Source organism: Dromiciops gliroides, chromosome 4, assembly GCF_019393635.1.
Source record: "Dromiciops gliroides isolate mDroGli1 chromosome 4, mDroGli1.pri, whole genome shotgun sequence".
Taxonomy (NCBI): domain Eukaryota; kingdom Metazoa; phylum Chordata; class Mammalia; order Microbiotheria; family Microbiotheriidae; genus Dromiciops; species Dromiciops gliroides.
Genome location: NC_057864.1, coordinates 338,352,749 through 338,367,145, shown reverse-complemented (window position 1 = coordinate 338,367,145; position 14,397 = coordinate 338,352,749). Strand labels below are relative to the sequence as shown.

Here is a 14,397-nt window from a genome sequence, read left to right as displayed (position 1 = left end):
CCTATCATACCCTCCCTCTTGGCTTCCCTGGTCTCCGTCAAATCTCAGCTAAAGCTTTGCCTTCTGCAGAAAGCTTTTCCCAGTCCTCCTCCATCTTAGTGCTTTCCCCCTGCAGTCATCTCCAGTTTATTTTTATATACATACATACACATATACATGCATACCTCTATCTCTGATATATCTTGTTTTAAGTAGTTGTTTGTGTGTTGTCCTCCCCGTTAGACAGTGAGCTTCTTCTGTCTTTTACCTTTATTTGTTTCCCTAGTGCTTAGCACAGTGATTGGTACATAATGGGTGGCCAATAAACACTAGTTTATTTCACTGACTGACTACATAATCTTCCTAAAGCAAAACTTTGGCTATGTTACTCCCCTGTTCCGGTATTCAAGGTCTGCCATGATATGGCTTCAACTTTCCCTTCTTTTATGTCATTGCTGCAGTGTGGAGCAATGAGAAGACCACTGCTGTGGAATCAGAAGACTCCGGTTCAAATACCATGCCAGATACTACTAGTGTTGTTATTTTGGGAAGTTACTGAACCTCTTTGAGTCTCATTTTCCTTAACTTGTGAAATAGGAGGATTGTATTGAATGGCCTCTCAAGTCCCTTTTAGCTCTAGATTTAACTGTTACCATGCTGTAACCAACCTGCATTATTTTTCATTTCTTCAAGATAACCCAGTGTTTTTTTATCTCTGCATGAAAGTACATGCTTTCCAGGGCAGCTAGGTGGCGCAGTGGATGGAGCACCGGCCTTGGAGTCAGGAGTACCTGAGTTCAAATCCGGCCTCAGACACTTAACACTTACTAGCTGTGTGACCCTGGGCAAGTCACTTAACCCCAATTGCCTCACTTAAAAAAAAAAAAAGTACATGCTTTCCTTTGCTTGAAATACTCTTCTATTTCCTCCCACCAATTATCCCTTATCTCTACTCTACCTTCTATCTTTCTTCATTGAAATTGTGTCTTCTTATACTCAACTCAGATGTTTAAACCCCACCATTAAGCATTCTAGACTTTTACCCACTGCCCAGCCACTGAACTTCTGATATTTGTACCTCCTTTTACAATATATCACAATTCTACATTGTATTAGTGGGCAGGTAGGTAGTTCAGTGGATAAAGCACTGGTCCTTTTGTCAGGAGGACCTGAGTTCAAATCTCACCTTGGACACTAGCTCTGTGACCCTGGGCAAGTCACTTAACCCCAGTTGCCTTAAATATCCAGGGCCATCTCCAATCATCCTGATGTATATGTTGCCACTACACCCAAATGGTTCTGGAGGAAAGAGGGAGGTTGGTGACCTTGCAGAGCCCTCCCTCACTTAAATCCAGTTCATTGCAAGTCATGACATCTATCACGTTCCTCTTCAGTAACAAAGGACAAACAACAACACCATTGTATTAGTTGTTTGGGTCTGTTTCTTTTTTCCTTGCTATTAAAATATAATTCCTACTGGTTGAGGAGTATTTGAATCATCAGTATGCCCTTGGTAACACCTTGTACATAATTATTGTTGTTCAGTCATTTTTCAGTTGTATCCAACTCTTCATTTACACCTTTTGGGGTAATACAAACTCAAATATTTGTGGTTTGGAGGAAGCGATCATAAAATGATTCCTGCCCTCAAAATACTTGTATTCTACTTGGGGGAGACAAAACTGATAATATGAAAGAATCAGAGCGGTTGAGTGTTAAAAACTGTATTAGATAGACTCCAGGGTAATTTGTTCAGCAAATTTAGGTTAGGCATTTTCTCTAGTTGAGAAGAAAGATCAGCATGAGCCCCAATAGTTAAAGAATTATTCATCGAGGAATTGTTTGGGCAGAATGATAGACTATTCATTGTGTTAAGATGGAACAGTATGAATAAAGGCAAGGAGGCAAGAATGAAGATGTATTGTGTTCTGGGATCAGTGCAGAGATTGAATTTATTGGAGTGGAGGGCTTATTTTACAAAGTAGCAAGAAAATAAGATTGACCAAAGGCCTTGAAAATCACGCAGATGTTTGGACTTACTACAGTAGGTGAAAAGAACTATAGTCATTTCTTAAGGCAGGAAAGTAGATTTCATTGTTAGGTCAGATTAGTTGGATGACAGTATGCAGAATGGAATAGAAGAGGGCCAGGAGAAAGGCAGGGAGATAAATGTAGCCATCTAGATGTAAGAGCTTGAGGGCTTGGACAGGGCTGATGGAAAGAGATGGGCAAATCTGAGATACATTTTAAAGAGAGAAAAAAACAGGTTCGATTTAACAGACTCTTCTTCATTTCCATATCCAAAGCTGACTCATACATTTACTAAGCACTCAGGATACAAAAAGATAACAGCAAAATCATCTCTACCCTCAGAGAGCTTACATTCTAATAGGGGAGACAACAAATACAACAAAAGTGGTTTTAGTTGCATTTCCCACTGTCACCTCAGATTCTAGATGTCCAAAAGTATACTCATCTTCCTTCCTTCGTAAACTGCTCTTTCCAATGAAAATGTCCAGAGGAAAGATACTAGAAGTTACTTGATACTAGAAGTGCATGTAACCACACTTGTGCTAAGCAGTCCAGCCAGATACAAATGTTAGCATTTTTTCTTGATTTTATTCAAAGAATGGACTTTGATTCTTTGAAGCCCTTTTGTTTACTTTTCACTTATCTTAAGGATCATTCTCTTTTACCTTGGCATATTTTTCATAGAAAATTCCAGATCCTGGAACTTTTAAGCTATATCACATTACAGATGAGGCAATTTGCTTGTGGTCATCCTCCAAATTAGTAATACTATTAAAGGGAGACATTGGCCTCCCACTACTATGTTCTTTCTTTCTTTTTTTTTTAATGTAATAAATATTTTTATTTATGGTTTTGGGTTTCAATTTATATCCCTCCTTCTCTCCCTATCCTCCCCCTCCCTGAGGTGGCAAGCAATTATATATGGGTTATACATGTGTGATTATGTAAAATATTACCATATTTTGTCATTTTGTACAAGAAAATTTGATTAAAAGAAAAAAATGAAAGTGAAAAATAGCATGCTTCAGTCTGTTCCATCAGTATCAATTCTTTCTTTGGAGGTGGATAGTGTGTTTCATCAATAGTCCTTTGAGATTGTCTTGGATCATTGTATTGTGAATAGTCAAGTCACGATATTGCTGTCTTTGTGCACAATGTTCTCTTGGTTCTGCTCACTTCACTATACATCATTTCATACATGTCTTTCCAGGCCTTTCTGAAGTCTTCCTGTCTGTCATTTCTTATAGCACAATAATATTCCATCACCATCATATACCACAGTTTGTTTAGCTATTCCCTAATTGACGGGCATTTCTTTGATTTCCAGTTTTTGTGTTCTTTCTAAAATCTCAAATTCCAAGTGTTTTCAACAAGGATAATCCAAATTTAATTTCTTAACCTTATAATATCCTTATCTTGTGTTACCTTTTACCTTTTATAGCATTTCTTCTTTAACCAGATTTTGTTTCCTCCTCCTCTTTTTTTGTGTAGTAGGTGATGAAGTGTTCTTTTGCATTTTCCCCCCATTCTTCCAGGCAATTACACTTTTGCTAGTCACAAAAAAAAAAAACCCACAAAAAAACAAAACCCTGACACGAGTAAGTCATTTGGCATTAAAGGTAATTTGGATAGGAGGTCTTCACGTTTGGAATTTCCTTAAACAGTGGTTCTGTAATTGTTCACCTCCAGAAGGTAGTGAGAATAATCTTTTCCCCAATTGTTTTCCTTAGCAGTGATCTCTGTAAACTAGCTAAAAAGATGTGAATTTGCAATGAGGGCTAGTCTGGAATGAAGTATTCTATAAATCACCAGTTCTCAGCCTTAGATCAGCATGAACTAAACTGTCTTCTTTTTCCTCTTCAGGTTGTAGTCCCACCTCTTCCTGGGAAAGCATTTCTGCGTCAGCTTCCTTTTCGAGGAGATGATGGAATATTTGATGATTCTTTTATAGAGGAAAGGAAACAAGGGCTTGAACAATTTATAAACAAGTAAGTACTCACTATCCTTTAAGGCAAGTGCAGGTAACCTTTCCTGATATGGAATTAAACATACACACTTTTTTTCACAGCCTACAAATACCAGTTTTGCTTATTGTGTAAAATACTGCCTTTCCTTTTGGACTTGAGAGCCATTTCTAAGCTAGTGTAACTTTTGCATAATTTAAACTTCAGAAATGTAGAAGTATCTAACAAGTTGAATGATGTGTATGATGTTAAATATTAACACACTTGAGTGATTGAAATGAGTATCTTTGTGTTGACCTAAGTTTTGTATTTGTTTTGCTTGGTTAATTTATGCAAATTACTACTGAAATTACAGCATTTAAAAAAATGCAGTTTTACTTGTGTGGATCTTTCTGATTTAAGGTATGTTCTATCATGAACAATAAAACTTACAATGCACTTGCAATCATTTTGTTTGATTGCAGATGGAGGTATTATCAGCATGTCTTGTGTAAAGGTGCACGTTTTTCTTTAATTTTCATGGTAAAATGTATTCTTTTGAAACTGTAAGAATACTTAGGATTGTTTGTCTCAATTTGGTCTTTTACTTTAGAAACCCTTAATAGACTGCATACCCAAATTTCTAACCATGTATTTCATTCCCATTTGAATTGTAGCTCTTTTAAAAGCGAAGGTAATAGGAAGATTCATGAAAGGAAAAAGGACTGACTATAAATGTGCATTGGCCTTAATAAACAGCTCTCTAGACTTATTGTTAACAGTGTTTCCTCCTTTAAAAAAGAGTCCTGGGAAATAATCTTGTGTTATGTATATATTCAGTAATTAAAGGAGCTTGGAGAGTTTTGATGGGTTATTCCTAGTAACTTTAAGATGTACTTGATAAGCCCAGAAAAAAAAAACAACACCAAAAAACTAGAAGAAAGTTGCACAAAGCCCAAGAACTGTCTCTGAAGTTTCTTAACACAGCTGTTTGTCGCTCTCTTTTGTGAATTTGCTGCCCTTTTGGGAAAGACATTGCAATCCTGGGAATTTTTCAGTACCATATAGGAGATGTTACAGAAGCTGTATAGTGATTTCATCTCACTTTAAATCTCATTTACTTTAGTAATAGCAGTAGCAGTAGATATTTTAGTAGAGCTCAACTTTAAATGAAGAAAGGGAAAGAGAGAAATGTGCCTTGATTGATTCCTACATATGCACTGAAGTGTTTTGTCACTGGAGATTTTCTCTGGATTTGAGGGAAGGTATTGAATGCTGTTGTATTCTTAGTGTTAAGAAATAGGGGTGTGTGTGTGTGTGTGTGTGTGTGTGTGTGTGTGTGTGTGTGTGTGTGTGTGTGTGTGTGTGTAAACCCAAACTTAGTCTCTTTTCCCCATTTTTGTGAAATTCTGTGAATTGAGTCTTTTTTTTATTCTTATTCCTAGGGTTGCTGGCCACCCCTTGGCACAGAATGAACGTTGTCTTCACATGTTTTTACAAGATGAAATAATAGATAAAAGTTATACTCCATCCAAAATCAGACATGCCTGAATGCTGTAAAAAAAAAATCTATGTAAAAATAAACAAAACTATTACCATGAATATTAGTGATTCATACGCACCGGTGAAGAGGTTCTCGCTAATTTTAGCATGCTGCACAGAAACGGGCCAATAAGCCTCCAGTATACTAACACTCATTATGATGCTCAATTTTGCTTTGTTTTGGCAGTTAAAACAAATTAATTTGCTTTAGCAAAAATCCCTCTTTTTACCTTTAAAAAAAAAAATTGCTCTTGAGTGCTATTTTAATTCGGTGCACACTACTCGTCCCCCTCTATTATCTGCTGTGTCCCAACTAAAGTTACTGACTTGGCCTTACTGGAATTGCACAGTTTTCCGTGTCACATCTGCTTCTTGTGTCTGACTAAAATGTTTCTCACGCTCTTTTTGATATGCAGTGTCACCTGTTCTAATTTATGTGTAGAAGCATTAGGCAGTTGTTTTCCAGTACTCCACATGTGAGAGAAAAACTCGTGTGCAGAAAGTATCTTCCTTCAGGCTTGTAAAACACTTTCTATGGAAGACTAATGAGGGAAATCTTTATATTCTGTATAAAAAAAACAATCAAATTTATATACTAAAATCATTTGTCTAAAAATTTAAGTTGTTTTGAAATAAAAATGAAAATACATTTCTAATGTGTATCGATTGTTACTTTGCTTCAAGCCTTTCTTCTTTATGGTTTTATTACTTCATTTCTTGGGAGGGATGATTTACTAATTATATATTCTCTTGTAACTTCACTCCTCTTTAAAGAAGAAAGTGGTGATATCAAATATGCTTCTGCCTCTGAATGGGGTAATTTTTAAAAACATTGCAGTGCATTAAAAAAAGCACTGCCTTTTAAGGTTTATGGAATAATTTATGAAGTGCTTATTTGCAAAATACTATGTAACCCCAAGTCATTGTTAAAAATAATAATAATAAACCTTTGAGTTAGGCATAGTGCGTCTTTCTTTTCCATTTTATTTCCAGCTAACTTGAGCAACTTATTTGAACCACATTTCATAGTCAGTCTTTTTTTCCTGAATCTGCTAAGCCATGTTCCCTCTATAATATAATATTTGAGCAGCAAAACATAATAGCAGTCTGCATAAACTGGGGAAAACTGGACAAAAATGATATCTTACTGCTGAAGACTGTACCCTGGCCAGTTCACAATAGACATAATACCTGATGCACGTCACCAAAATTTTGGAGGAGGGGGAACTCCAGGATCCCTTTGGTCATTAGGGAGTGTTTATCTGAACTAGATAAAGTGGATATTCTATAATAATAAGAAAAACCAGTATATGAAGTCTGTCGGAAGAGCCAAGTTAGCCCTAAAATTGCTTATTCCTCGCCTATTCCTCGCCCCCCCCCCCCCCGAAAAAAAGGTGAGTCATACAGATACCACAAAGTTCCTTGTAGAGGGGCCTCTGGGGAGCCTATTAAACTGGGTACTTGATTGATTGCAAGTACAATGCTTCTTTTTTTAAAAATTTTATTTTAAAGTACAATGCTTCTTGCCACAAGCTGTTGAATCCCCTTTAACTTAAGTTTTTTGATTTTTGTTTGTTTTTGTTGTTGTTGTTTTTTGGTGAGGCAATTGGGGTTAAGTGACTTGCCCAGGGTCACACAGCTAGTAAGTGTTAAGTGTCTGAGGCCGGATTTGAACTCAGGTCCTCCTGAATCCAGGGCTGGTGCTCTATCCACTGCACCACCTAGCTGCCCCTAGTTTTTCGCTTTTTGGATCAAAAAAATGACTAAGGGACATTAATTGTGGGTTTATAAAACAGTGGAGTATAGTAGTAGCTATTCCTGAGTAAGCTGAGCACTCATGAGGAAGAACTTTGGAAAGAGTGTTGGTATGGTCGGACTTGACACTGTAGAGGTGAATCCATGTCACCTCCAATATGACCCTGAAATATTCATACCCCTGAAAACAAACATACCACAAAGTCCTTTTAAAGTCAATTTTTGGTTTTCATAATATAACAAAAACAGGGCTAGATTTGACATCAAAAGAACTGGATTTAAATCCTACCTCTGTTCCTTTCTATCCTTGTGACTGCAGGAAAGTTCTTGATGTTCTCTGGGCCTCAGACACCTCAGCTATAAAATAGAAGGGTTGGATTAGATTATCCCTCTGTTCTCCCAAATCTTAAGTGTGTGATGCTATTAACTGTCTTCCTTGATTTCTCCTTTTGTGCATCTCAAAACCTTCCAAAAATACCCTCAGAGGAAATGTATATAATGATGAAAGTGGGCTGAGGGCATGATTTTTGTCAGCACTGTTTCTATACCTGAAACTAATGGATCATTAATGGAGCCATACCTAAGGGGTGACGTTTTTAACTCCAGGTTGGAATGTGATTTTTATCATCATCTTTCCTGTTAGGCATCATTGAATGGACTGTAAATACCAGTTTCAGATTAGGTTTCATTTGTGATTTTTCAGATCGGAGGGTGGGCTTTTATCCATAGCCATTACACCAAATACCTGTAGACTTCACTGTGATGACCATAGAGAACCATGGATTAGGGCAGAGAGTGGACTGATCTCTTCAGTTCTTCCCCTTCAATTGTTTTTAAGGTGTATAAAGCAATTGCTTAATGCTGGGCAGCTGCCAACTCAAGCTCAAATGCTCAAAGACTGGTGTGACACATTGGAGGATCATGGGATTAATGTGACAATTCTAATTTTTTAATTTTTCCTTCTTAAAGAAAAACAGCAGGCAGCTAGGTGGCACAGTGGATAAAGCACTGGCCCTGGATTCAGAAGGACCTGAGTTCAAATCCGGCCTCAGACACTTGACACTTACTAGCTTTGTGACCCTGGGCAAGTCACTTAACCCCCATTGCCCCGCAAAAAACAAACAAAAAAAGAAAACCAGCAGCTGTCCTCAATACCACTTTTGTACCCCAAACTGTCAGTCTCCCGTTTGATGATACAATGAAAAGAACAACGAATTTGAAGTCAGAAAACCTGGGATCAGATCCCAACTCTACCACTGATAACTTGTGTGAATTCGGACATATTGCTTCATCTTTCTGGGCCTCAGCTTCCTCCTGTAAAATAAGAGGATTGGACTAGATGATCTCTAAGGTTCCTTCAAACTATAAATGTATGAGACTGTGAGGCTATGTGGTCCTAAGAGAATGAGTGAAAGCCTCAAGTCTTCGACTGATGTCAATACACATTCTTGTAAGAGGTGTAGTACAATTCAGGGTTAATGTGAAGAGAAGTATAATTGAGTACACCTGTAATAGCTCACAAGTGACACCTGCCATGCAGAAGAAAGCGACTGATGGGAGAAAGACCTTTAAATCTTTCAAAGGAATATCTGAAGTTTACCCTTTCCACATGAAAGAAGTTAGAGGAAAGGGTATGAGGTAGTGAAATATAGCATATTTAGCACGGGCGGTGGGGGGAGGCTGGGGGGCGGGGGAATATCTGCAGTCTGTGCCACCCCTTGTGCTACTTGAACTTTTAAAAACTTAAAAAAAAAAACCCAAAACATGCTTTTTTCCCTTAATTTTTTCAGTGAACAAAATAGCTTTTCTCTCCCAACCTCCCCAATTGAGAAGAAAAAAAAAGCCTTCTAACAAATAGTGCAAAGGAAGGACTACAGGGTATTCACAACCATTTGGAAAAACGCCCCTAAATCACTGAGAGAAATGTAAATCAAAACAACCCGGAGGTTTCACCTCACACCCTGCAAATGGGCAAAAAATGACAAAAATGGCAGCAGTCAGTGTTGAAGGAGTTGTGGAAAGATATACACACTAATACATTGTTGGAGATGTGCAATGGTACAACCGTTTTTAAAAAGCACTTTAGAATTATGTAAATAAAGTGACTAAAATGCCCATACCCTTTGAAGCAGAGATTCCTTTACTGGACTTAAACCCTAATGAAGCCATTGATAAGAAAAGGCCACTAGGTGGCACAGTGGATAGAGCACCGGCTCTGGAGTCAGGAGGACCTGAGTTCAAATCTGGCCTCAGACACTTAACACTAGCTGTGTGACCCTGGGCAAGTCACTTAACTCCAATTGCCTCACCAAAAAAAAAAAAGAAAGAAAAGATAAGAAAAGGTCCCCGTATGCTCCAATAGGATTCACAGCAGCACTTTTTGTGATAGCTAAGAGTTAAAAGCAAAATAGATGCCCATCAATTGGGGAATGGCCAAATTCTGGTACATGAACATAATGAAATATTACTATGCAGTAAGAAATGATGTGTATAATGAATAGAGAAGCATGGAGAGATCTACATGAAATGATGCAAAGTGAAACAAGCAGAGCCAAGAAGATAATATGTACAACAACTACAACAATGTAAATGGAAAGAATGCACCCCCCCCAAAAAAATCAAGTGAATGTAATATAAAGATCAAACAGCAGAGAACAAAAGGAAGCACAGAAAAGCAATGCTGCTTGGAAAAAGGTGTGTAGTATTTATAACAATAAACTGTGAAATGGAAATTTGTGGTTTCATGTTGAATCTTTTTCTATTGTGCCGTGCAAATAGAAACTTTTTTATATTTAAGTTCAAAATGAATAATTAAAAACAAAAAGATCAAACAGGACTCAAAGGAAAAGATGTGAGAAGACACCCTCAACCTACCCCCTTAAGATGGGAGATACATAGATGCTGGACATTGCACATGTTTTCAGATTTTTTTCAAAGTAATGATCCAGTTGCGCTGACCTTTTTCCCCTCTCTTAAAAAATATCTATCACATGGGATGGCTTTCTGGAAAATCGAGGGCAGGAATACATGGGTAACTGGTGATATAAGAAACAGAAAATAGCAATAAAAGCTTATTTAAAACAAAAAACAACAATATGCATAGTTAAGTAAATTCTTGCATTGGCCAAAGCATGTCAAATTCCATATCTTGAGTCCATCCCCTTCTAGGAGGTGGGCAGCATGTTTCATCCTTGGCCCTCCAGAATCAAGAATCAGTATTCTCTGGGGCAGAGTTCTTAAGATTTTTTCAAAGTTTTTAGTTTTGAGTGTTGTTACTGTATAAATTGTTCTGCCCATTTCACATTGCATCAGTTCAGGTCTTACCAAAATTGGTGATCTTATCGTTTCTTAAGACAAAATATTTTTCCACTGTATTCATGTATCATAATTTGTTCAACCTTTCCCCACTTGATGAGCACCAGCTTGGCTTCTAGTTTTTACTAGTATAAAAAGAGCTGCTATATATATTTTTGTACATATAGATCCTTTTCCTCTTAAAAATTTTTTTAATGTATTTCTTTTATAATAAATTATTTCTCCCCCAGCCCCTTTGAAAGGAAAAAGAAAACTCTTTGTAACAAATATGCTTAGTCAAGGAAAACATTCCTTCATTGATTATGCTAAAAATAGACAAGAAATCAATTAATGAATAAAATGCATGTCTCATACCTTGAATCTATCACCTTTCTGTCAAGAGGTGTCTTGTTTAATCATTGGCCCTCTGGAATCATGGATGGTTGTTCTGTTGATCATAGTTCTTGTAGTTTTCAAAGTTGTTTATCTTTACAGTATTTGTTATTGTATAAATTGGAATATAGGCCTAGTAATTGACCTGGCTTTCTAACCTGCATATTGAGGAAGCAGTATAGGGTTTGGTTCACATACTATCATATCTTGCAAGCTGTATTCCAGGGCCAACGTTAACCATTAAAAAAAATAGTAAAGAAAAACTCCTGTTATCAAGATTACTAGGAGAAAATACCCTCTTCTAAAGTGAGACCAGGCTGCCAGTGTAATTGATAGAGGAAAATCATGTTAAGATCATGTTAAAATTTGGTTTTGATATCACAGAATCTCAACATTGGAAAGGACACCAGAAAGCAGCTCCTCCAAGTCATAGCTGAAAAGGAATCTCCTCATATATGCTCATGCAGTCTTGGCATGAAGATATTTAGTGAGAAAGAAGCCACCAGTTCCTGGGCTGTTTCAATGGAAGAACTCTAGTTTCATCTTTGTTTATCCTTACTATAAGCTTAGATTTGCCTTTTCTGAACTTCTCTCTACCGCTTCTTGTTCTGTCCTCTGGCACTAAGCAGAGCAAACAAATCACACCTCCCCATTGTGCACTTGCAGAGTTGATTTTTGGACCCAAGTGTTAGAATTTATATTTATTCCCATTCAAGTCCATTTTATTAGATTTGGCTCAATGTTTTGATTTTGCCCTTTGGAGAACTTTTTGAATCCTGTTCGCTATTCTTCCTGCTTTTGTGTTATCACAAAATTTGATAAGCATACCATTTATGCATATAACCAAGTTATTGGAAAAAATGTTAAACAGCAAAAAGCCAAGAATGCATTACCAGGGCATTCCACTGGAGCCTCCCTTCCAGGCTGACATTGAGCTATTCTTGACAACTCTTTGGATCTGCCCATTCAACTAGATTCAAATCCATCCAACTGTACAATTGTCTAGTTTATGTTTTGTTTTGCTTTGCTTTGCTTTTTTTGGCAACAAACATTTATTTTATTTTCCAGTTACATGTAAGGGTAGTTTTCAACATTCATTTTCATAAGATTTAGAGTTCCAAATTTTTCTCCCTCCCTCCCTCCCTTTCCTCTCCCCTCCACAAAGATTGCAACCAGGTTATATATGTACAATCCACAAGTGTTCTTTTTATAGGGGTGCATAGTAAGCTTCCTCATTAGTTCCTTGGTATTGTCTTGGATCATTGCGCTGCTGAGAGTGGTTAAGTCATTCACAATTGCTCATTGAACAATACTGCTATCACTACGCACAATGTCCTCCCAGCTCTGCTCTCTTCTCTATACATTGATGTTCATTAGTCTTTCCAGGTTTTTCTGGGATCATCCTGTTTGTCCTTTCCTATAACACAAGACCATTCCACTACAATCATATAGCACAGCTTTTTCCATCATTCCTCAATTGGTGGACATTCCCTTGATTCTCAATTCTTAGCCTTCACCAAGAGTTGCTATAAATATTTTTTGTACAATTTTTCCCCCTTTTCTCTTTTTCATGATTACTATTGTTACCTGTTTCCCTTCCATCCTATTCCCTTCCCCATGATATTTATTCTATTATCCATCTTCTTTCATCCTATCACTCTTCAAAAGGGATTTGCTTCTGTCTGTCCCCTCCCCAACTCTGCCCTTCCTTCTTTTGCCCCTCTCTCTTTATCCCCTTTCCCATCTATTTTCCTGCAGGGTTAGAGAGATTACTCCACCCAGTTGAGTGTGTACATTACTCCCTCCTTGAGCCAATTCTAATGAGATTGAGGTCTTTGAGCCTTTTCTGATGAGTGTAAAATTCATTTACTGCCCTGCTCCTCTCCCATCTCTTCCCCCACTCCATAAGCCTTTTCCTGTTTCTTTCATGTAGGATTTCACCTTTGCCCTTCCCCCTCCCCTAGTGAATTCCCTTCACCCCTCAATTTAACCCTAAAGATGTCATCACCTAGCTAAGTGACACAGTGGACAAAGCATCATCCCTGGACCCAGGGGGATCCCAGCCAAAACCCGACCTCAGACACCCACTGTACGACCCCAGGTATGTCCCCCAGCTCCAATTTTTTATGGTTCTCTGGGGTCTTGTATTTGAAAGTAAAATTTGCCATTCAGTTCAGGTCTTTTCATCACAAATATCTGAAAGTCTTATTTTTCATTAAAGTTCCATTTTTTCTGCTGAAAGATTATGCTGAGTTTTGCTGGGTAGGGGATTCTTGGTTGTAATCCCATTTCCTTTGCCCTCTGGAATATCATATTCCATGCCCTCCGGTCCTTTAATGTAGAGGCTGCTAGATCTTGTGCTATCCTGACTGGGGCTCCACAGTACTTGAATTCTTTCTTTTTGGCATCTTGCAATATTTTCTCCTTGACCTGAGAGCTCTGGAATTTGGCTATAATATTCCTAGGAGTTTTCCTTTTGGGATCTCTTTCTGGAGGCAATCGGTGGATTCTTTCGATTTCTATTTTAGCTTCTACTTCTAGAATTTCAGGGCAATTTTCCCTGAGAATATCTTGGAAGATGGCGTCTAAGCTCTTTCCTTGATCATGGTTTTCAGGTAGACCAATAATTTTCAAATTATCTCTCCTGGACCTATTTTCTAGGTCAGCAGTTTTTCCCAGAAGATATTTCACATTGCCCTCTATTTTTTTTATTCATTTGGATTTGTTTTATTGTATCTTGATTTCTCTTAAAGTCACTGGCTTCCATTTGTTCAATCCTAATTCTTAGGCAATTATTTTCATCAGAGAGCTTTTGTACCTCCTTTTCCATTTGGCCAATTTGACTTTTCAGGCTGTTGACTTTTTTCTCATGTCTTTCCTGCATCACCCTCATTTCTCTTTCCATTTTTTCCTCTACCTCTCTAACTTTATCTTCAAAGTCCTTTTTGAGCACCTCTATGTCCTGAGACCAATTTGTATTTTTCTTGGAAGCTTTAGATATAGGGGCCCTGATGTTGACATCTTCCTCTGAGGGTGCCCCTTGGTCTTCCTTGTTACTGAAGAAACTTTCTATGGTCCTCACCTTTCTCTGTCTGCTCATCGTGCCTTTCTTTTACTTGATTTTTTAGCTCCTTAAAGTGGGGCACTATTTCCAGGCTGCAGTATCCCAAGCTTAAGAAGTCCCAGGTGGTATGATTTAAGGAGAATCAGGTTCTTCACTCGCCCCGGCCTGTTCCCTGGTCCTTAGATGATCCCGGACCAACTTGCTAATCAACCAGCTTTGTGTGTTGTGGTTGTTAGCTCCGACGAGCCTGTGCCCTCCCCCACCTGGGTCACTGCTACTCGAGCCTACCTCCTGGTTCTCAGCAGGGGTGTAAAATCCAAGTTCTGCCTTAGCACCAGCATAGACCCCTGTAGTCTCCCCCTGGCCCAGGCTCACTCACCAGAATGTGAGCTTAGT

At 38.0% G+C, this 14,397-nt stretch overlaps 1 protein-coding gene across 2 annotated transcripts in view; it reads left to right on the top strand.

Annotated features, from left to right (window-relative positions):
• Positions 1-6,144, top strand: part of SNX3 (sorting nexin 3) — a 42,358-nt gene extending 36,214 nt beyond the window's left edge. For both annotated transcript variants that reach the window (XM_043962983.1, XM_043962982.1), the window contains 2 exons: positions 3,874-3,998; positions 5,399-6,144. In XM_043962983.1, the coding sequence (XP_043818918.1) occupies positions 3,874-3,998; positions 5,399-5,504 (231 nt within the window). In that variant the 3' untranslated portion in view covers positions 5,505-6,144. The remainder of the gene's footprint in view (positions 1-3,873; positions 3,999-5,398) is intronic.
• Positions 6,145-14,397: the final 8,253 nt, after the last annotated feature.